This window comes from Scyliorhinus torazame, chromosome 14, assembly GCF_047496885.1.
Source record: "Scyliorhinus torazame isolate Kashiwa2021f chromosome 14, sScyTor2.1, whole genome shotgun sequence".
In the NCBI taxonomy this organism is placed as follows: domain Eukaryota; kingdom Metazoa; phylum Chordata; class Chondrichthyes; order Carcharhiniformes; family Scyliorhinidae; genus Scyliorhinus; species Scyliorhinus torazame.
In genome coordinates, this window is record NC_092720.1 from 90653242 (window position 1) to 90676684 (window position 23443).

Sequence of the window (23443 nt, forward strand, 5' to 3'; positions counted from 1 at the left end):
TACCAGGACCTGGGTGAGGTACTGGCGAAGAGGAGGACCGGGTTTAATGGGATTAAGGTTGTCCTCTTTAAGAAGGGGGTGAGGTTTGGGATGCTGTACCTGGCCTGCCTCTGGGTGACTCACAACTGCTGAGAACACTATTTATTTTCGGACACCAGAGGAGGCGATGGAGTTTTTAAGCGACAAATGGACTGGCACGAGAAGGAGGACATTGAACTGTGGAGGAGGTGTTAAAAGATGTTGGTTCTCTCTGCCTTTTTCGTTTTTATTGTCTATTGTTTGTTGGCTATGGGAGAACCTCTCTTTTTTGAGAGATTTTGCTGGGTTCTGTAGCGGGATGTTGGAAGTGCTATGAGCGTGACAGCAGCTTTTTATTATTTCAATGTTGTTTGTGCTCGGGAGATGGGCGAATGGGGCGGGGGGGGGGGGGGTGAGGAATCAGTGGGGGGTAGGAGGGTTAGGCGACAGGGCAGGGGCTGCCAGGCTAGTTAATGGGAGCGCAGTACGATGGGGTGGGGGGTTGACCAGGTGGTTGGTGTAGCACAGGGGGTTGGGATTGTTGTTTTGAAAGAGGGGGGCTGAATTTGCAGTCAAATGGTCGGGTGTGTTTGCACGCTTGAGGAGCTTAAAGGCTGATGTGGCCTTTTTGCAAGAAACACACTTGAAGATCAGACAAGGCTAAGAAAGGGTGGGTAGGGCAAGTCTTTCACTCGGGATTAGATATGAAGGCGCGGGGGGGGGGGGGGGGGGGGGGGGGGGTTTGTGGTGCTGATAAATAAGCCGCTGACATTTGAGGTGGGATATTTTGGGGCAGATTCGAGAGGAAGGTTCGTAATGGTGAGTGTGATGCTGGAGGGGATGCCAGTGGTCTTGGTGAACGTCTATGACCCAAACTGGGACAACGTGGAGTTCATGAAGCGGCTGTTGGGGAAGATCCCGGACCTGGACTCACAACAGTTGATCATGGGAGGGGATTTTAAAACGGTCATTGAACCAGGTGTGGGCAGGTCGAGTCCGAGGCCGGGGAGGGTGCCGGCGGTGGCCAAGGAGCTGAAGGGGTTCATGGAGTGTATAGGGGGGGGGGGGGGGGGGGGATGCGGGTGGATCCGTGGAGATTTAGGAAGCCGGAGGCGAAGGAGTTCTCGTACTTCTCCCATGTGCACAGGGTGTATTCACGGATTGATTACTAGCGGGGGTCGTCGACTCGCCGATTGTGGTTTCAGACCATGAGCCGCACTGAGTGGACCTACAAGTCGACCGGGGAGGCCAGCACCCGCATTGGAGGCGAGAGAGAGAGTTCATATCGATCCGGGCGCACAGGGAAAAGGTGGAACGAGCTGAGATGGCAAGGTTGATGGATGAGGTTTTGCGGGTGGACAGGAGGTATTCAGAGGCCCTGAAGGCGAGATTGTTGAAGGAGAGGGAAAAGCTCCAGGTGGAGTTTGGGCTGGTGTCCAGAGGGAAGGCAGTGGGGCTGTTGCAGAGGTCCAAAGGGGCAGTATATAAGTACAGAGAGAAGGCAAGTAGTATGCTGGCCCACCAACATAGGAAGCAGGAGGCCCTGGGCCCTGTAGATTAAAAAATTTTGTTTTATAAAGAGTACCCAATTAATTTTTTCCAATTAAGGGGCAATTTAGTGTGTTCAATCCACCTACCTTGCACATCTTTGGGTTGTGGGGGCGAAACACACGCAAACATGGGGAGAATGTACAAACTCCACACGGACAGTGACCAAAGCCGGGATCGAACCGGAACCCAGTGCTACCACTGCGCCAACGTGCTGCCCTCCCTGTAGAATTTTATACGTTAGCTGGGGATCTGGGACAGCTGCTCATAAGGGCATATAATGAGGCTCGGGATAAGGGGGAGCTTCCCCACTACATTATTCCAGGCATACATATCCATAATATTAAAGAAGGATAAAGACCTGGAGGAGTGTGGGTCCTATCGCCCGATACTGTTGCTAAATGTGGATGTCAAATTGTTGGCAAAGATCTTGGTCTCGCGATTTGAGGACTGTGTGTCAGGGGTGATAGGGCAAGATCAAACAGGGTTTGTAAAGGGGAGGCATTTGTCGCCGAACATCAGGAGATTACTGAATGTGATAATGATGCCCCCTCGGAGAAGGTGTTCGATCGGGTGGAATGAGGGTACTTTTGTATAGGGCGCCGGTAGCGAATGTACGGACAAATTGGGTAAGCTCGGAGTACTTCGGGCTACATCGTGGGACAAGGCAGGGGTGCCCATTCTCCCTGTTGCTTTTTTCCTTGGCAATAGAGCCGATCGAGGCCGGGGGCAGGGGAGGTGGCTGGGCGAGCTGCCGTTTAAGGTGGTGGGGGTGAGCTTCAGGTATTTGGGCATCCACGTGGCACGGAGATGGGAACAACTGCACAAATTGTATCTGGTTCAGTTGGTGGAACAGATGAAGGGGGATTTCCAGAAGTGGGATGTGCTGTCGCTACCACTGGCGGGGCAGGTGCACACATGAAAATGACGGCGTTAACAAGGTTTTTTTTTTTCAGAACCTCCAGATCTTCATCCCAAATTATTTTTTAGGAAAGTTGATGCTTTGATCTCGGGGTTTTTGTGTGGGCGGGGAATTCCCCACGGGTAAAGAAGGGGGAGGCGGGCTGGCCTTGCCAAACATAATGAATTATTATTGGGTAGTGAAGATTGCTATGGTAAGGAAGTGGGCAGTGGGGGGAGATCAACAAGGGTGCGGATGGAAGCAGCCTCTTGCAGCGGTACGAGTTTGGGGGCATTGTTGACAGCGCCTTTGCCCTTCGCGCCGGCCAAGTACTCCACAAGCACGGTCGTGGTGGCGGCCCTGCGGGTGTGGGGACAGCGGCGGCAGCATTTGAGGTTGGAAGGTGCCTCGGTGTGGGCACCGATTTGAAGAAATCGTAGATTTGCACCCGGGGGGTTGGATGCGGGGTTTTGGGGGTGACGACGGGCAGGGATCGAGCGGTTTGGGGACCCGTTTTCGCGTTTGGAGGAATTAGTGGAGGAATATGAGCTGCCCAGTGGGAACGGGTTCTGATACTTACAGGTACGGGACTATGTGAGGAAGCATGTGCCGCCCCCGGAGTACAAGATAAGGTGGTATCGATGGACGTAGTGGGTAAGGGTAAGGTGCCCAAGATTTACAAGGAGTGGGACTGGGAGGGAGCCCAAATCGGAGAAGTGGGGGGGGGGATGCCCAAAACTGAAGGGATTTTGGCAAGGTTCGCTGACATAATGTCCGAGTGCTGAAGATGAAGTTGGCTCCGACTCTAGAAGTGGCTATACTTCGTGTGTTGGAAGACCCGGGAGTCCGGGGACAAGAGAGGCCAACGTTTTGGCCTTTGCCTCTCTGATGGCCTGGAACCCATGCAGACACAGGGAGAATATGCGGACAGTGCCAGGAATCAAACCTGGAACCCTGGAGCTGTGAAGCAACAGTGCTACCGTACTACTGACTAAAGATCCTGCTGTAAATCTTTCAATAAAATCTCAGGAAAATGCACCTATCCAATCTGTCACCCTGGTAAGCACTTTTTCTGGGCGAGGCTGGCATGTTGGAGGAAGAGAAAAAGGGAAGTGTTTGTTTTCAAAGCTCAGCTAGCATTTGGCTCCAGTTATGTAATTCATACTTTTTGTTTTGGAAAAAAAAGTTTCTCTACCTGAACATAATTCCTTCAGAGAAGGGATCTAGACTGTCTACCAACTCCAGCTCAGCATCTCCACCCAGTGTAAGCATTTGGTAATTCTCCTTCAGTTTATTGGTGATCATATTAAACCCAGCCATGAATTCATTAAGTCGTTGTTTCCTCAAGTCTTCAAAGGCACATCTAAACTTATCACGTTCATTAGTGATTTCATCCAGTTCTGCCACACGTCTTAGATATAGTTCTTCCTGCAGACAAATGACCACATTGTGAATGGTAGTCTAGGTCTCATACAAGAACAATTAAAATTTAACCAATGAATAAGAAATCACTGCAATTAAACCAAATATTCTAAAACTTACTTTCTTTTTATATTCTGCAATAGAACCCAAGTTTGGCTTCATTTCCAGACACTTAGCTTCGAGTAATGCAATCTGATTATTTATCACATCTGGATTTTTGATTTCCACAAGATCTTCCTCACTCAATTCTGGAAGGTCATCTGTTGGTTTGTCAGTAGGGTGTAAAGAAAGTTTTGATACCTGGGATTAAATTACAGAGCTTTAAAATACAATGAAATATTATAGTTTAAATTCACTTCTATACTTGTTCCAATGTCAAAGGTAGTCAAATGAATCATGGTCAGGTATTTCATTAAGCAGATTTTTACTATTGAAGATATTCGCCCCTCCATCTTTAGTTGCAATACTAGTTTATTACTTCAAAGAATTAAAAGCCCTCAAACTAACTATGTTAGCCGTACGAGGGAAAGTTAGGGTGTGACATCATTGATAACTCACTAAATTGGACATTTTTCTGTGTGAGCCTTGACATTAAGTGTTATAATAATAATAATAATAATCTTATTATTGTCACAAGTAGGCTTATTTTAACACTGCAATGAAGTTACTGTGAAAATTCCCTATGCGCCACACTACGGTGCCTGTGCGGGTACACGGAGGGAGAATTCAGAATGTCCAAATCACCTAACAGCACGTCTTTTGGGACTTGTGGGAGGACCCGGAGGAAACCCACGCAGACACGGAGAGAACGTGCAAACTCCACACAGACAGTAGCCCAAGCCGGGAATCGAACCTGGGACCCTGGCGCTGTGAAGCATCAGTGCTAACTAACCACTGTACTACCGTGCCGTGTTTGTAGGAACTTCACTTTAGATGGCTTTACAACCAAACTCTCACCAGGCAGATCCCATCCACTACATAAAAGAATAGTTTGTCATAAATAGTAGGAATTCTAGACTCCAAAAAGAAAATGCTGGAAAATCTCAGCAGGTCTGGCAGCATCTATAGGGAGAGAGAAGAGCTAACGTTTCGAATCCAGATGACCCTTTGTCAAAGGAATTCTAGACTGTTTCTTTGTCTTCCTAATTCAGGAAGCCACCTGTAAAATACACTGCCGGTATTCCTGAATCAGCAAAGTTAGCACAGACAATAAAATAGTCTCTATGGCTCAGCTGGGTCAAAAAACTGGAACTCTCTCCTTAACAAAACTGTGGGGATGTACCGCCACCACAGGGACTGCAGAGGTGGCGGCTCACCACCTTCTTTTGGACAATTAGGGATGGGCAGTAAATGCTGGTTTTGCCAGCAACATCCACATCCTGTAAATAATCTTTTTAAAAGCCACTTTATATTAGGGGAGTTGAACTATTCTGAAATAATTTTAATTTTTTTAATATAAAGAATACCCACTTATTTTTGTTTCTAATTAAGGGGCAATTCAGCATGGCCAATCCACGTAACCTGCACATCTTTGGGTTGTGGGGGGTGAAACCCACGCAGACACGGGGAGAATGTTCAAACTCCACATGGATAGTGACCCAGGGCCGGGATCGAACCCGGGTCCTCAGCGCCGTGAAGCAGCATGCTAACCATGGTGCCACCGTGTTGCCCCTGAAGTAATTTTTAGTTGTTCACCCTTACTTCTCTTTGCCAGAATTTCATCTTTGATTGGTGCTCTGCAATGTGCCCGTCTATCTGTTCCAACTTTAGTCGTATATTGAGAGTTTCTTTTTGAAGTGCTTGTTGTTCTTCCTGAATTGCTTTCAGCTCTTGAAGTAAACAATTATGCTCCTCAGTCACCGTTACTAATGATTCCTATGTAAAACAGCAAAAGGGAATGCTCAATGTATGACCCAAAAGGATCCTTAAAATCACACCAGATAGCAGTTCAATATTTCAGCCATCCTACTAATCATGCTCATTTACCTTTTAGTAACAACTTTAATTCAACCTATAGTAAAATGCTGAAGATGGGTCATGCTGAAAAAACTCGGAACAAATACGTGGTAAAATAATAACTTTTGATCATAAAGTAACTTGACTACACTTGTACACAGGCATTCACAAAGATTATATTCAATGGTCCTGTCAAATGATGTCAGTTTGTACATGGAACAGTTGATTTGTGAATTGCAATTTGTTTTTCAGAGAATAAGACAGACCTCATAGTGGCTACTAGCTACAGTACAAAACAAACCGAATTAAGATGTAAAATTACAAGATATAAGAATAGTCCAATGCCACACCTCACCAGCACACCGAATGATTGTTAAAAAGACCCTAATCTAATGGTTAATACGTTATTTTACTCTGCTCTCATCATTTTTTAATTATTTTACTTGGAAAAATGATGGGTTGCAAAATTTAGCTCAATTCACTTGGAAGTCAATTTTAAATAAATAAACATTTGACGACGATAAAACTCAAACAATGCAGCTTTGACAGAGCTAACACTATTCCATGTCACATCCCACATACATATACTTAAAATGTAAATCAAACTGATATGTGGTTTCAAAAACAAATTATACATTGTACACAAAAAAGTTCCATTCACATTAATCTTTGCAAGAACCAACTGCTTGTAACATGGGTAGGTTTCAGAACTGAATATATATTTTATAGTGAATATATATTTCTCTTTACAACTGTTTTGGAACATAGGAACAAGTGATTCAGCCCTTTGCGCCTGCTCCACTATTCAATAAGATCATGGCTGATCGGACCGTGGGTCTCAAATCAACGTTGCAATCTGCTCCCTATAACTCATAACTCCATTGTCTATCAAAAATCTGTCTAACTCTGCCTTGAATAAATTCAATGACTCAGCCTCCATTGTTTTCTGGAGAAGAGAATTCTACACATTAACAACCTTAAATGGAGACTTTCTTAAACTGTGTCCCCCTAGTTCTAGCCTCCCCTTATCAAGCTCAGGATCTTGTATGTTTCAAAAAGATTCATAGAATTTACAGTGCAGGAGGACATTCAGCCCATCGAGTCTGCACCGGCTCGTGAAAAGAGCACCCTACTTAAACCCCGATTGCCTCTCATTCTTCAAAATTCCAATGGGCATGGATGGATCCAACCAATTCAACCTTTCTTCATAAGAGAATCTAGGGCGGTGTTCCCGATTGAGAGCAGGGAACAGGAAAGGAGACATGGGGAATTGCCGTTTAGGGTGGTGGAGGCGAGTTTCAGGTATTTGGTTATGGAGGTGGCGCAGAGTTGGGCGCAGTTGCATAAACTGAACTTGGCTGTTCAAGTGAAGACACGCACCTAGCAGAGGGCAGTAGGGCGGAGCTGCTGATTGGCCGTTGCAGGGAAATTTGCATACGTCCATGTGCTCACCCTAACTTGGAGGCGTACCTGAACAAGAGACCCTAGCTGTTCAAGTGAAGACAAGCATCCAGCAGAGCTGCTGATTGGCCGTTGCAGGGGAAATTTGCATACGTCCGTGTGCTCACCCTAACTTGGAGGCGTACCTGAACAAGAGACCCTAGCTGTTCAAGTGAAGACAAGCATCCAGCAGAGGGCAGTAAAGCGGAGCTGCTGATTGGCCATTGCAGCGGAAATTTGCATACGTCCGTTTGCTCACCCTAACTTGGAGGCGTACCTGAACAAGAGACCCTAGCTGTTCAAGTGAAGACAAGCATCCAGCAGAGGGCAGTAGAGCGGAGCTGCTGATTGGCCGTTGCAGGGAAAATTTGCATACATTCGTGTGCTCACCCTAACTTGGAGGCGTACCTGAACAAGAGACCCTAGCAGTTCAAGTGAAGACAAGCATCCAGCAGAGGGCAGTAGAGCGGAGCTGCTGATTGGCCATTGCAGGGGAAATTTGCATACGTCCGTTTGCTCACCCTAACTTGGAGGCGTACCTGAACAAGAGACCCTAGCAGTTCAAGTGAAGACAAGCATCCAGCAGAGGGCAGTAGAGCGGAGCTGCTGATTGGCCATTGCAGGGGAAATTTGCATACGTCCGTTTGCTCACCCTAACTTGGAGGCGTACCTGAACAAGAGACCCTAGCTGTTCAAGTCAAGACAAGCATCCAGCAGAGGGCAGTAGAGCAGAGCTGCTGATTGGCCATTGCAGGGAAAATTTGCATACGTCCGTGTGCTCACCCTAACTTGGAGGTGGTTTGTGGAGGAGCTCTTGTCAAGTGACACTTGAACCCGAAACACTTCTTCAGTGTTTCCCTTCCTACCCCCTCCTCTAACCAAAAAACAACAACCGCTGTAAGGATCAAGAGGAAGGCTCGAGGGCTGTTAGAAGTGGAAAGTTGAACCGTGACTTCACAGCCTGCAGGTAAGGGATTGGCTGGTGACTGGTAAGTAGTTTTTATTTATTTTCCCTCAGGTATTATCGCGCGGGGTGCAGAGGTTGCTGAGTGAGTGCTTGCTGGGAAGGGGAGTGAATAACAGGCAAGCTCTTTCTTTCTTTTTTGTTTTATCTAGAGGGGATGGCAGGGAAGCTAGTGCAATGTTCCTCCTGCAGAATGTTTGAGGTGAGGGACGCCATCAGTGTCCCTGCTGATTTCATCTGTTGGAAGTGCACCCATCTCCAGCTCCTCAGAAACCGCGTTAGGGAACTGGAGCTGGAGTTGGATGAACTTCGGATCATTCGGGAGGCAGAGTTGGTCATAGATAGAAGCTTCAGGGTTGTAGTTACTCCGAAGAATAAAGATAGATGGGTGACGGTGAGAGGGGCTGGGAGGAAGCAGTCAGTACAGGGATCCCCTGTGGACGTTCCCCTTAGTAACAAGCTTTGGATACTGTTGGGGGGACTTACCAGGGTTAAGCCATGGGGTACAGGTCTCTGGCACAGAGTCTGTCCCTGTTGCTCAGAAGGGAAGGGGGGAGAGGAGTAGAGCATTAGTCATTGGAGACTCCATAGTCAGGGGGATAGATAGGAGATTCTGTGGGAACGAGAGAGACTCACGGTTGGTGTGTTGCCTCCCAGGTGCCAGGGTGCGTGATGTCTCGGATCGTGTTTTCGGGATCCTTGAGGGGGAGGAGCCCCAAGTCGTGGTCCACATAGGTACCAACGACATAGGCACAAACGACATAGGTAGGAAAAGGGATGGGGATGTAAGGCAGGAATTCAGGGAGCTAGGGTGGAAACTTAGATCTAGGACAAACAGAGTTATTATCTCTGGGTTGTTACCCGTTCCACGTGATAGCGAGACGAATAGGGAGAGAGAGGAGTTGAACACGTGGCTACAGGGATGGTGCAGGAGGGAGGGTTTCAGATTTCTGGATAATTGGGGCTCATTCTGGGGTCGGTGGGACCTCTACAAACGGGATGGTCTGCACCTGGACCAGAGGGGTACCAATATTCTGGGGGAGAAATTTGCTAATGCTCTTCGGGAGGGTTTAAACTAGTTCAGCAGGGGCTTGGGAACCTGAATTGTAGTTCCATTATACAGGAGGTTGAGAGTAGTGAGGTCATGAGTAAGGTTTCAAAGTTGCAGGAGTGTACCGGCAGGCAGGAAGGTGGTTTAAAGTGTGTCTTCTTCAATGCCAGGAGCATCCGGAATAAGGTGAGTGAACTTGCGGCATGGGTTGGTACCTGGGACTTCGATGTTGTGGCCATTTCGGAGACATGGATAGAGCAGGGACAGGAATGGTTGTTGCAGGTGCCGGGATTTAGATATTTCAGTAAGCTCAGGGAAGGTGGTAAAAGAGGGGGAGGGGTGGCATTGTTAGTCAAGGACAGTATTACGGTGGCAGAAAGAACGTTTGACGAGGACTCGTCTACTGAGGTAGTATGGGCTGAGGTTAGAAACAGGAAAGGAGAGGTCACCCTGTTAGGGGTTTTCTATAGGCCTCCGAAAAGTTCCAGAGATGTAGAGGAGAGGATTGCAAAGATGATTCTGGATAGGAGCGAAAGCAACAGGGTAGTTGTTCTGGGGGACTTTAACTTTCCAAATATTGACTGGAAACGCTATAGTTCGAGTACATTAGATGGGTCCGTTTTTGTCCAATGTGTGCAGGAGGGTTTCCTGACACAGTATGTAGATAGGCCAATGAGAGGCGAGGCCATATTAGATTTGGTACTGGGTAATGAACCAGGACAGGTGTTAGATTTGGAGGTAGGTGAGCAATTTGGTGATAGTGACCACAATTCGATTACGTTTACTTTAGTGATGGAAAGGGATAGGTATAAAGCGCAGGGCAAGAGTTATATCTGGGGGAAAGGCAATTAGGATGCGATGAGACAAGACTTAGGATACATCAGTTGGAGAGGAAAACTGCAGGGGATGGGCACAATGGAAATGGGGAGCTTGTTCAAGGAACAGCTACTGCGTGTCCTTGATAAGTATGTACCTGTCAGGCAGGGAGGAAGTGGTCGAGTGAGGGAACCGTGGTTTACTAAAGCAGCCGAAACACTTGTCAAGAGGAAGAAGGAGACTTATGTAAAGATGAGACATGAAGGTTCAGTTTGGGTGCTCGAGAGTTACAAGTTAGCTAGGAAGGACCTAAAGAGAGAGCTAAGAAGAGCCAGGAGGGGACATGAGAAGTGTTTGGCAGGTAGGATCAAGGATAACCCTAAAGCTTTCTATAGATATGTCAGGAATAAAAGAATGACTAGGGTAAGAGTAGGGCCAGTCAAGGGCAGTAGTGGGAGTCCGAGGAGATAGGAAAGGTGCTAAATGAATATTTTTTGTCAGTATTCACACAGGAAAAAGACAATGTTGTCGAGGAGAATACTGAGATTCAGGCTACTAGACTAGAAGGGCTTGAGGTTCATAAGGAGGAGGTGTTAGCAATTCTGGAAAGTGTGAAAATAGATAAGTCACCTGGGCCGGATGGGATTTATCCTAGGATTCTCTGGGAAGCTAGGGAGGTGATTGCTGAGCCTTTGGCCTTGATCTTTAAGTCATCTTTGTCTACAGGAATAGTGCCAGAAGACTGGAGGATAGCAAATGTTGTCCCATTGTTCAAGAAGGGGAGTAGAGATAACCCCGGTAACTATAGACCAGTGAGCCTTACCTCTGTTGTAGGAAAAATCTTGGAAAGGTTTATAAGAGATAGGATGTATAATCATCTGGAAAGGAATAATTTGATTAGAGATAGTCAACACGGTTTTATGAAGGGTAGGTTGTGCCTCACAAACCTTATAGAGTTCTTTGAGAAGGTGACCAAACAGGTGGATAAGGGTAAAACAGTTGATGTAGTGTATATGGATTTCAGTAAAGCGTTTGATAAGGTTCCCCATGGTAGGCTACTGCAGAAAATACGGAGACATGGGATTCAGGGTGATTTAGCAGTTTGGATCAGAAATTGGCTAGCTGGAAGAAGACAAAGGGTGGTGGTTGATGGGAAATGTTCAGACTGGAGTCCAGTTACTAGTGATGTACCACAAGGATCTGTTTTGGGGCCACTGCTGTTTGTCATTTTTATAAATGACCTGGAGGAGGGCGTAGAAGGATGGGTGAGTAAATTTGCAGATGACACTAAAGTCGGTGGAGTTGTGGACAGTGCGGAAGGATGTTACAAGTTACAGAGGGACATAGATAAGCTGCAGCGCTGGGCTGAGAGGTGGCAAATGGAGTTTAATGCAGAAAAGTGTGAAGTGATTCATTTTGGAAGGAATAACAGGAAGACTGAGTACTGGGCTAATGGTAAGATTCTTGGCAGTGTGGATGAGCAGAGAGATCTCGGTGTCCTTGTACATAGATCCCTGAAAGTTGCCACCCAGGTTGAGAGGGTTGTTAAGAAGGCGTACGGTGTGTTAGCTTTTATTGGTAGAGGGATTGAGTTTAGGAGCCATGAGGTCATGTTGCAGCTATACAACACTCTGGTGCGGCCGCATTTGGAGTATTGCGTGCAATTCTGGTCGCCACATTATAGGAAGGATGTGGAAGCATTGGAAAGGGTGCAGAGATTTACCAGAATGTTGCCTGGTATGGAGGGAAGATCTTATGAGGAAAGGCTGAGGGACTTGAGGCTGTTTTCGTTAGAGAGAAGAAGATTAAGAGGTGACTTAATTGAGGCATACAAGATGATCAGAGGATTGGATAGGGTGGACAGCGAGAGCCTTTTTCCTCGGATGGTGATGTTTAGCACGAGGGGACATACCTTTAAATTGAGGGGAGATAGATATAAGACAGATGTCAGAGGTAGGTTCTTTACTAAGAGAGTAGTAAGGGCGTGGAATGCCCTGCGTGCAACAGTAATGGACTCGCCAACACTAAGGACATTCAAATGGTCATTGGATAGACATATGGACAATAAGGGAATATTGTAGATGGGCTTTAGAGTGGTTTCACAGGTCGACGCAACATCGAGGGCCGAAGGGCCTGTACTGCGCTGTAATGTTCTCTCTCTCTCTCTGGCTTGGTTGGTGCAGCAGATGTAGGTGGACTTTAAGAGTGGGATATGCTGCCGCTGTCAGGGCAGATGCAGACAGTGAAAATTACGGTGCTGCCAAGGTTTCGGTTTGTATTTCAGAACCTCCCAATCTTTGTTCCCAAGTCATTTTTTAGGAAGGTCAATGGGCTGATCTCTGGTTTTGTCTGGGTGGTGAAGACCCCACAGATGTGGTGGGGGAAAACGGGCTGGCGTTGCCAAACATGACTAACTATTATTGGGCGGCGAACATTGCAATGGTAAGGAAATGGGCTGTGGGGGAGAGGTCGGGGTGGCATTGTGTAGGGATACGTGTTTGGGGGCTTTGCTGTTGCCGTCTTTACCGTTCTCACCGGCCAGATATTCCGCAAGCCCAGTGGTGGTGTTGGCCCCAAGGATGCGGGGCAGTGGAGGCAACACTGTGGGCTGGAGGGTGCCTTGGTATGGCGCCGGCTCTGTAATAACCATAGGTTTGTGCCGACGGGGTGGATGCGAGGTTTAGGGGATGGCGGCAGGCAGGGATTGAGTGCTTTGATGACTTGTTTATAGGGGGCAGATTTGTGACGCTGGAGGACCTGCTGTCCTTTCCTGGGCTGCCGCCCCTGTGGTTGCAGAATAAGAAACTGTCAAAGGACGAAATAGGGGAAGAGACGGTATTGGATATCGCTGAGCTGATGAAGTGGCAGTTTGTCCTGGTGGGGGATATCAAGTGTAAATGGGAGGAAGAGCTGGGGGCTGAGACGTGGGCAGAGTGCTTGCGGAGGGTGAACGAGTCCTCGTCATGTGCAAGGTTAAGCCTCATCCAGTTTAAAGTGGTACATAGGGCTCGTATGAGTAAGGGTAGAGGATAGGCGTGGGCAGTGCGTGCGAATCCACATGTTATAGATAGAATAGAATGTTCTAGGCATGTTCGAGATTGAGGGGGTTCTGGCAAGAGCTCTCGGGCGTGATGTCCGAGGTGCTGGATGCGGAGGTGGTTCCGAGTCCAGAGGCGGCGATATTTGGGGTGTCAGAAGACCAGGGAATCCAGGGGGCGAGAGAGGCCAATCTTTTGACCTTTGCCTCCCGATAGCCCAGAGACAGATTTTGCTAGGGTGGCGGGACTCGGAGCCGCCCTGCGGGTGAGCGACCTGGCAGAATTCCTGAGTCTGGAGAAGGTCAAGTTCACTTTGAGGGGGTCGGCAGAGGGGTTCACCTGGAGGTGGAAAGCATTTATTCATTTCTTTAAGGAGGATTGAGGGGTCAGAAAGGGGGTGGGGTGGTAAGGGAGTTAAAATGGGAAGGTAGGATGGGAGGTGGGGTGCGGTTGTTCATTGAGTTATTCTGTTCTGATTTTTTGTGCGTATGTGAAAATGCCTTGAATAAAATATTTTCTATGAAAAAAATAATTTCTCTACAAAAGGCAAGTTTCTCGGTATCTAAATGATTAATGCACTATTTTAAATGCCTTTGATTAAACCTTCTTATAACATCTTGTTTCCATGACAAGCGTCTAGTGTCTTCCAGTTTAAGTGCCATCTGAAAATGTGGATGTACAACTCTCTCCCATCATCCCAAGGTATTAATGTATAGTAAAATAACTTATATTCACTACCCTCCCAGTGCTCCTCCACTGGCAGCCTGGTCTTCAACTGTGTAAACCTCTCATTGTGGAAGTTATTCCTTAAACCCTTACACCTCCCCTCAAGGGCATTCTTAAAGTCCACGTCTGATCTAGCTTTTGGTCACCCTAAATGTCTTGCTCTGGCTCATGTCCTTTTTGATCTGTTTAAGCATCTTGGGACATGATTCTACATGAAAGACATTATATAAATCATAATTTAAAAAAATAAAATTTAGAGTACCCAATTCATTTTTTCCACTTAAGGGGCAATTTAGCGTGACCAATCCACCTAGCCTGCACATCTTTGGGTTGTGGGGGCGAAACTCAAGCAAACACAGGGAGAATGTGCAACCTCATCACTGACAGTGACCCAGAACCGGAATCGAACCTGGGACCTCGGCGCCGTGAGGCTGCAGGGCTAACCCAATGCGCCACCGTGCTGCCTATAAATCATAAATTTGTTGACTAATAAGGCCAATACCTGACAAATGTTAACCAAATAGCAACAGCTTTGTATCAGTAAGCAACCTTTTGGTTAGTGCAGCGGTTATGTGTGCTGAATCAAAAAGAGTTTGCAGGCCATGGGCAGGATTCTCCGACCCCCCGCCGGGTCGGAGAATCACCGGGGGAGGGGGGGGCGTGAATCCCGCCCCTGCCGAATTCTCCGGCACCGGTCGGCAGCGCCCCAACCCCGGCGATTCTCCGGCCCGCGATGGGCAGAGTGGCCATCCGTTTTTGGCGGGTTCCGCCGCCGAAATCACAACAGGTCCTTACCGGTGGGACCAGGCTTCACGTGCGGCCTGCAGAGTCCTCTGGGGCGCGGCGTGGGGGGACCTGGCCCCGGGGGGTGCCCCCACAGTGGCCTGGCCCGCGATCAGGGCCCACCGATCCACGCGCGGACCTGTGCCGTGGGGGCACTCTTTCCCTCCGCACCGGCCGCTGTCAACCTCCGCCATGGCCGGTGCGGCGAAGAACCCCCCTGCGCATGCGCTGGGATGAAGCCAGCACACGCTGGCGCTCCCACACATGCGCAAACACGCGCCCACCGGCAGTGGCCCTTTGGCACCAGTTGGCATGGCGCCAAGCCCTTCCGCGCCGGCTGGCGCAGTGCCAAACACTCCGGCGCCGGCCTAGCCCCTGAAGGTGCGGATGACATGCCTTCAGGGCGGCCCAACGCCGGAGTGGTTCACGCCATTCCTCGGCGCCGGAGTGGCCCGCCCTGCCGGTTCACGGAGAATCCCACCCTATATCTTAGTAACAATCATCAAATTATAACTATTCTTCAACCAAGATGGTGGATTCACATTAGTGGGTGGCACAGTTCATTTACAGAACTACCCTTTGTTGTACCTGAGCATCGGTGCATTCTTTCAGTACAATGGCACCCTTTTCCTCCACTTGCTTTAATTCTTCTGTTAGGTTTTCAATATCCTTTTTGTTCTCTTCAATTTCTTCTTCAGATCGATTCACTGCTTCTTCTGCCTTTTTAAAGTTCCTAGAAGAGAATGTTTGCTGTAAGTTGCATGAATATGACACCTGAAAATTAATCAGAAAACAAACTAAAAGGGCAGCATGTGGTGCAGTGGTTAGCACTGGGACTGCGGCGCTGAGGACACGGATTCGAATCCCACCCCTGGGTCATTGTCCGTGTGGAGTTTGCACATTCTCCCCATGTCTACGTGGGTTTCAGCCCCACAGCCCAAAGATGTGCAGATTAGGTGGATTGGCCATGCTAAACTGCCCCTTAATTGGAAAAACCCCCAGATAATTGGGTACTCTAAATTTATAAAAAAAGAAAACAAACTATGGGCAGAATTTCCGCCAAAAATGAAAGTATAAATTGGGTGTGAAATTCATTGCAAAGCCCGTGGAAATCTGCCCACACTTCAATATTTTTTTTGGAGGGAGATGGGGAGGGTGGGGAGAGAAAAGAGATTTGATTTGTGGCGCACCAATCTCAAAAGTGACAGTAAACCCTCCCCCCCCGGCATAGAGATCTCTGCCTCTACCACTACTATCCTTGCCACTGTCAACCCCCACCCCCCCAATCACTGACACCCCCAATGACTCCTCCTCTCCCCCCCCCCCCCCCCCCCCCCCCCCCCCCCCCGCCATGGTGACAGAATCCCACTATGGGGTCATTCTCAATTCCACCTGCCATATCCCTGACCACCCTGGGGCTACCCTTAGATCCTCCACCCCACCCGGCATGGTCTCCAGTGGTGGAGACCAGTAGTGATTCCCACTGGCTTCACATTGCGCCAATGGATGGCAGCTGGAAGAATTCAGCTTAAAGCCGATTCTCAATATGGTAATGCTGCTTTTAACAACCCGATCATGCCAGCTGCTGCTGGCCTGGAGTATTGCACACTGTTCGGCACCCAGCGCAGACCCCGTTTCTGGCGTCTCCCGCTATTCTCCTGACATCGGATTTGCGTTGGGCGCAACGTGGCTAGAAAACCGCCCCCATCTTTTCCCTTCATTAGCAAAAGAGAAAAAAGGTGCGAATATGAATACTGTAAATAAAAGTGCTTGAACAAACAATATTAATTATACTCCAAAACAGTTTCAGATAGGACTTACCTTCCTGCTGTTTTGATAGCAACCTGGGCCTTTGTAATGGATGAGACACAATCATCAATTTCTTTGTTAATTTTGTCTAGTTTATCCTGTTGAGTTTTAAGTTTTTTATTGTTGATGTCAATAATGAGTGTGTGCAACCGTTTAACCTCTGCCTCAACTTTACCAGCCATTGCTGCAGCATTCTCGTACTCTGGAAAAACAGTCCAATGGTTAGTTTGCATTTGTTAAAACATTGTAGACACAATTACAAGAAGTAATTCTATTTAATTGTACCACAAAACAGACGTTTAAAATAATAGATCACGGTAACCATTCACATGCAATTCCTTCTGAATGTTACCTTTCTAATCATGACACTTTATCATAATTTATACCCAATTAGCTCCATACTATCTTAATAAAACTAAGCTGTAATAAGGTACCAAGTGTATCATTCAATATATTTTTAACTATTCCATCTCAAATAATTGATTTCATACACACAAAAATAAAGGTATAATTATCTGTCTTTGAAACAAATTTTATTATTTTGAAACCATGGGCTAGATCTTTCAGTCGGCAGCATTTCTGCTGCCCACAAAGATTTCCCCTACCTGACAGAACTGCCTAATTCTTCCAGGATCTTCCAATTCTGGCTGACGCACTGGCAGCGTAGCATCTCCAGACTAACTCCAGTAAGCAGGGTAGAGTCAGAGGAAGAAGAGGACATGACGCTTTATCATGACAGTACTCTGTGTTAGGTATTTAAAGGTGCAATCTTTTAATAAATGTGTCAGTGCACGAGTGGGAAGGCAAAGCGAGGAGGGTAATTGAGCGGATAGTCATGTCGGGGGCTGTAGTGCTGGGCAGATTGAATCGCAATCATTGTTCGATGCGCCCTCTCCGACTGACCCGAAGATCAGGGCTTCAAATGAAAATTAATCCATGAAATAATTAATTGTTTTGGTACAGAAAAGGACATAGTCAAGTGGGGTCCTAGATGACATGTAAGAGTCGAGAAAAAAACAACGGCTTTAGATATTTTACTTAATTGATATTATTTATCAAGGCAAGTATTGCTCAGCTAGTTAAGAGTTATTGCAACTTTTCCGGCTCCCAAAACTTAAATATGAGAAATAGTAAAGGATGCAAAGACAACTAACCTTTCATAAAAGCTTCCAGTGTTTTCTGCAGCTCTTTTTGTTTGTTCTGATCAGGAGCTGCTGCTGCCACATTTGCTTCAAAGTCTTTCACTTGAACTGTCAAGTGAACTTGCTGCTCGGTCAGGCCCTAAATTAATAAACAACTGCATCAAACAGATCGGAGATCTATGCAAAAATTCTCCAAATGGCAGTTTCCATAAACCACAAGTCAATCCAGGCACTTTATCGCTATCAACAATTGCTTTAGGTCAGAACAGTTGATTCTCAAGGAGACAGTTCAACTTACTTTTGATACCCTTTCCGATCCACTCAAGCAGTGGCATTCTCACACATGGCTGTGTTGACAGACCGTGGCTGGGACTTTCCGGGAGCTGCTTACCAGAGGAGGGAATCCCGATGGCCTGCTGAATCAGGTGTCGGGACAAAAGCAGATTTCACGCCAGCTGTGAAACCCGTTCCGAGTCTCTCAGCCCACGCTGCCGAGGTCCCCTCCCAGAACCGGCAGGAACATGCAAATAGTTCTTTAGAGCTGATTTGCATGTGATTATAGGTGGAACACCCGATTCACCTTTGCCAGCAACTCAGGGTAAGGGAGAGCTGGTGGGGGGGGGGGGAAGGAGAACCTGTAGCAACATTCAGCCCCGCCCTTCCCAGTTCCATGGCGAACTCTGGTGTGCACTGAAAACCCAATTGAGGGCAAGTTTTTTTTGAGTGCCACTGAATGGTGCGGCAGGATCACTCTTAGCGGCAACAGGAATCACTCTGGTTTTGTTGTCCTGTGTCCTGGAAATTATCTTGTTCTACAAACAGTTTTTAACATCTGTTCTTCATTTCCCCCACCATCGCCTTCTGATTTCTATTTCTTTCACCATCACCCACAACAATTGTGATAGGAACACGGACCTATTTGTCACGAAGATCGAGGCCATCCAGTCAGCTGCCTCGGTCACCTGTCCACCCTTTACCTAGCTCAGTGAACACCTCTTTCAAGGCTTCATTCTGAAGTAGTCCTGAATGTACTTTCCTCTAGTTTTTCTCCAATTTCCCTATATGCCCTCTCAGAGATCATCTCCTCCATAAGACCCAAATCCTGTTCTCTCGACCCTATTCCCAGGGCCATACAGATCACCCAACTTCTCCCATCTTAGCTAATGTTAATGCTTCTCTCCCTTCAGGCTCATCTCTCATTCTTCAAATTTGTTGTTATTATCCTCCCAAAAACTAACTCCCACCTCCTCTAGTCCTTGTGAACTGGCTCATTTCTAACCTCATGTTTCTCTCAAAGTCCTTCTACATGTTATTACCTCTCAAATTTGCCCATTTTCTCCAGAAATCCATGTTTGAATCCATCACGTTTCCACTCTTACCACAGTATCAAAATGGCTCAGTCACAAATGACATTCAACCATTGTCTAAGCTGGGTAGGAGTGCATTTTCCCAGTCCCATTCTTATCTATCCCATTGTAGCTACAGAATCAGTGCAATTGCTTCTCTCCTTGCACCTGCAGTATCTCTGGTGCCCCACAGGATCTATTTCTTAGTCCCTCTTATTTCTTATTTACATGCTGTCACTGAAGGACTTCACCCAAAACAAGACAGTTTTCACAGGTACAAGGATGTAACCCACTTCCATTCCACCACTGTCTCCTATCACGACTGGCGCAACAGAAATTCATTTGATTACATATAGGAAATACAAAGCCACTGTCTTCCAACCTTGCCAGAAATTCAGTTTCCTAGCCACTAACTTTGTCCCTCTGCCTGGCATCTGTCTGAGGTTGAACCAGACTGTTTGCAACCTTGACATCATATTGGACAGAGATGAATTTCCAACCACATATCTGTGCGATCATTAAGACTACCTTTTATTACCTCCACACCACTGCACAACTCCACCCCTCAGCTCATCTACTGCTAAAATCCTCATCTATGCCTTCACTACCATTAGATCTCACTATTATAATGCATAGCAAGCCAGCCTCTCCATTCCACCCGACACAAACTCAAGGTCATCCAAACTCTGCTGTCCATGTTCTAATTTGCACCGAGTCCAGTTCATTCATCATCCATGTGTTCGTAGACCTACAATGGCTCTGGTTTAAGCAATGCCTTGATTTTAAAATTCTCATTCTAGTTTCAAAATGTCCCTGTGACTTAATTCCTTTTTTGTAATCCCCTCCATCCACACAACCTTTCAAGATATTTGCATTGCTGTAATTCTGACTCTTCAGCATCCAAAATTTTAAACCATCCAACAGTGTCTATGACTTCAGCTGCCCGGGACTCGAGCATTGGTATTCCCACCCTAAAACTTCTTCACATTTCTTTCCTCCATTAAGATGCTCCTCAAAAATGACCTCTAATCAAGATTTTGGTCATCTGCTCTCATATTTTCTTGTGGCTTGGTGGCATACCTAATTTAATAATGTCCCATAGAGAACATTAAAAGCACTATATAAATTCAAATATTGTTGCATAGGTGCAACTTATTTCAAGTGATTGCAGTGCAACTGGTATAGACGGTTCAAAAGTCCTCCAACTGCCGACACCAGATAACAGAATATGGACTAGATTTTGAAGAATTTCTTCCAGCTCAACCTCCAGGAGTATGATATTCTAAAATTATAGTGCTAGTTACCTAAGCTAACTGACCTTAATGCTGAGAACAGAGGTTGGGAACTCCAAGTCCTGACAGACCTCAAGAGTTCCTGCACATGTGTGGACTGGGAGCAGGCTGCACATGAGCAATTCAGTATTAAGTTGAGGACAGCCTCAGAGCACGTGCATATAAATCAAACGGTGGAAAGACCTGTGTCATTTCACCAGGGAACAGAGTGCCATTGTAGACGTGTCCCAGACCTGGATTGCAAAAAGGCAACAGGGACAGGTCCTAATAGAGTCCAAGTCAGTGTACAAAGACAGGTCCAAATTAAGTTGAGAGAGAATCAGAAAAAGAGGCAACAAGCAGGAAAAGGGATGCTGTCAGCAGAGAAGTGAAGGCTCATAAGAAGTCCTGGCAATCAAAGAAGGCAGCAGAAGGACATTCCCATTCAAAACAAGTATACCGCTTTGGATGCTGTTGGGAGAAGACAACCTACCAGGGGAAGGCCATAGCGGCCAGGTCTCTGGCACTGAGCCTGGCTCTGTGGCTCAGAAGGGGGCGGGAGAATAGAAAAGAGATAGTGATAGGAGACTCAATGGTTAGGGGATAGGAGATTCTATGGTCGCGAGCGAGACTCCTGGAAGGTATGTTGCCTCCCAGGTGCCAGGGTCAGGGATGTCTCGCATCGAGTCTACAGGATTCTTAAGGGGGAGGGGGAGCAACCAGAAGTTGTGATGCACATAGGCACCAACGACATAGCTAAGAAAAGGGAGGAGGATCTAAAAAATGATTTTAGGGAGTTAGGTTGGAAGCTGACTAGTAATTTTAGGATTGCTACCGACCGATGCCACGTGCTAGTGAGGCAAGGAACAGAGAGCGAGTGTCGCTGAACACGTGGCTATAGGGCTGGTGCAGGAGGGAAGGCTTCAGATATGTAGATCATTGGGATATCTTCAGGGGAAGGTGGGACCTGTATATGAAGGACGGGTTGCACCTAAACTGGAGGGGCACCAATATCCTGGGCGGGAGGTTTGCTAGAGCTCTTCGGTAGGGTTTAAACTAGTTTGGCAGGGGGATGGAAACCAGAGCTACGGATCAGAGAATAGGGTAACCGATGAACAGGCAGAAATAGTATGCAGTAGGTCTGTGAGGAAGGATAGATAGTTGATAGGGCAAAGCTGCACTCAGTAGGATGGGTTAAACAGACATTGGCTGTTTCAATGCAAGGAGTGTCAGGGCTAAGGGAGATGAACTTAAGAGCATGAATCAGTACTTGGAACTACGACGTTGTGGGCATTACGGAGACATGAATTTACAGGGGCAGGAATGGTTGTTAGATGTTCCAGGGTTTAGATGTTTCCAGAAGAATAGGGAGGGAGGTAAAAGAGGAGGGGGAGTGGCACTGTTAATTAGGGAGTGCATCACAGCTGCAGAAAAGGGAGTAGTCAAGGAAGGTGTGTCTACTGCATCAGTATGGGTTGAAGAAAGAAACAAGAAAGGAGCAGTTACTTTATTGGGAGTTTTCTAAAGACCCCCCAAAAGCAGCACAGAAGGAGAAACAGAATGGGCGGCAAATCTTGGAACGGTGCAGAAGTAACCGAGTTGTTGTCATGGGTGACTTTGACTTCCCTAATATTGACTGGAACCTCCTGAGTGCAAATGGTTTGGAAGGAGCAGATTTTGTCCGGTGAGTCCAGGAAGGATCCCTGACTCAATGTGTAGATAGGCCGACTGGAGGGAGGCCATATTGGATTTGGTCCTTGGCAACGAACCAGGCCAGGTGTCAGATGTCTGGGTGGGAGAGCATTTCGGTGACAGTGACCACGACTCCTCGACCTTTACCACAGTCATGGAGAGGGATAGGAACAGGCAATATGGGAAGATATTTAATTGGGGGAGGGGAAATTATACTGCTATTAGACAGGAGCTGAGGAGCATAAATTGGGAAGAGATGTTCCCAGGGAAATGCACAACAGTAATGTGGGGGTTGTTAAAGGAGCATTTGCTGTGAGTGGATAGTTTTGTCCCACTGAGACAAGGAAGGAATGGTAAGGCGGAAGAGCCTTGGATGACAAGAGAAGTGGAGCTTCCAGTCAAGAGGAAGAAGAAGCTTACTTAAGGTTGAGGAAGCAAGGATCTGGCATGGCTCGAGGGTTACAAGGTAGCCAGGAAGGAACTCAAAAATTGACTTAGGAGAGCTAGAAGGGAGCATGAAAAGGCCATGGTGGAAAGGATTAGGGAAAACCCAAGGTGTTCTACAATTAACGTGAGAAATAAGAGGATGATCTGAGTGAGAGTGGGGCCGATCAGGGATAGTGGTGGGAAATTGTGCCTAGAGTCTGAGGAGGTAGCACGGGTGGCCCTAAATAAATATTTTACTTCAGTATTCACTAGAGAGAGGAACCTTGTTGATCGTGAGAACAGCATGAAACAGGTTAATAGGCTCGAACAAGTTGACATTAAGGAGGATGTGCTGGAAACTTTGAAAAGCATCAGGATAGATATGTCCCCTGGGCCAGACGGGATATACCCAAGGTTACTATGGGAAGCAAGGGAGTAAATTGCTAGGCAGTTGGTGTTGATCTTTGCGTCCTCACTCTCCACTGGAGTAGTACCGGATGATGGGAGGGAGGCAAATGTTTTACCCCTATTCAAGAAAGGGAAAAAGGGAAATCTCTGGGAACTACAGACCAGTCAGTCTTACATGTGTGGTAAGCAAAATACTGGAAAGGATCTTGAGAGATAGGATTTATGATTATTTAGAAAAACATAGTTTAATTAAAGATATCAGCACAGCTTTGTGAGGGGCAGGTCATGACTCACAAGCCTCATTGAATTATTTGAGGATGTGACAAGACACATTGATGAAGGTCGGGCAATGGATGTGGTGTATATGGGTTTCAGTAAAGCATTTGATAAGGTTCCCCATGGTATGCTCATTCAGAAAGTCAGGGGGCATGGGATACATGGGTTTTTATAAATGACTTGGATGAGGAAGTGGAAGGGTGAGTTAGTAAGTTTGCCGATGACACGAAGGTTGGGGGAGTTGTAGATAGTGTTGAGGGTTGTTGCAGATTACAACAGGACATTGACAGGATGCGAGCTGGGCTGAGAAGTGGCAGATGGAGTTCAACCTTGATAAATGTGAAGTGATTCATTTTAGAAGGACGAATTTGAATGCTGAATACAGGGTTAAAGGCAAGATTCTTGGAAGT

General features: G+C 46.9%; 1 protein-coding gene across 3 annotated transcripts in view; it reads right to left on the minus strand.

Moving 5' to 3' along the window:
* smc4 (structural maintenance of chromosomes 4) overlaps positions 1 to 23443 on the minus strand; it is an 89609-nt gene that overhangs the window by 12289 nt on the left and 53877 nt on the right. For all 3 annotated transcript variants that reach the window (XM_072474467.1, XM_072474466.1, XM_072474468.1), the window contains exons 17-22: positions 17627 to 17753; positions 16485 to 16674; positions 15252 to 15396; positions 5591 to 5764; positions 4010 to 4189; positions 3663 to 3895 (exon numbers count right to left, since the gene is read on the minus strand). In XM_072474467.1, coding sequence (XP_072330568.1) covers positions 3663 to 3895; positions 4010 to 4189; positions 5591 to 5764; positions 15252 to 15396; positions 16485 to 16674; positions 17627 to 17753 — 1049 coding nt within the window. The remainder of the gene's footprint in view (positions 1 to 3662; positions 3896 to 4009; positions 4190 to 5590; positions 5765 to 15251; positions 15397 to 16484; positions 16675 to 17626; positions 17754 to 23443) is intronic.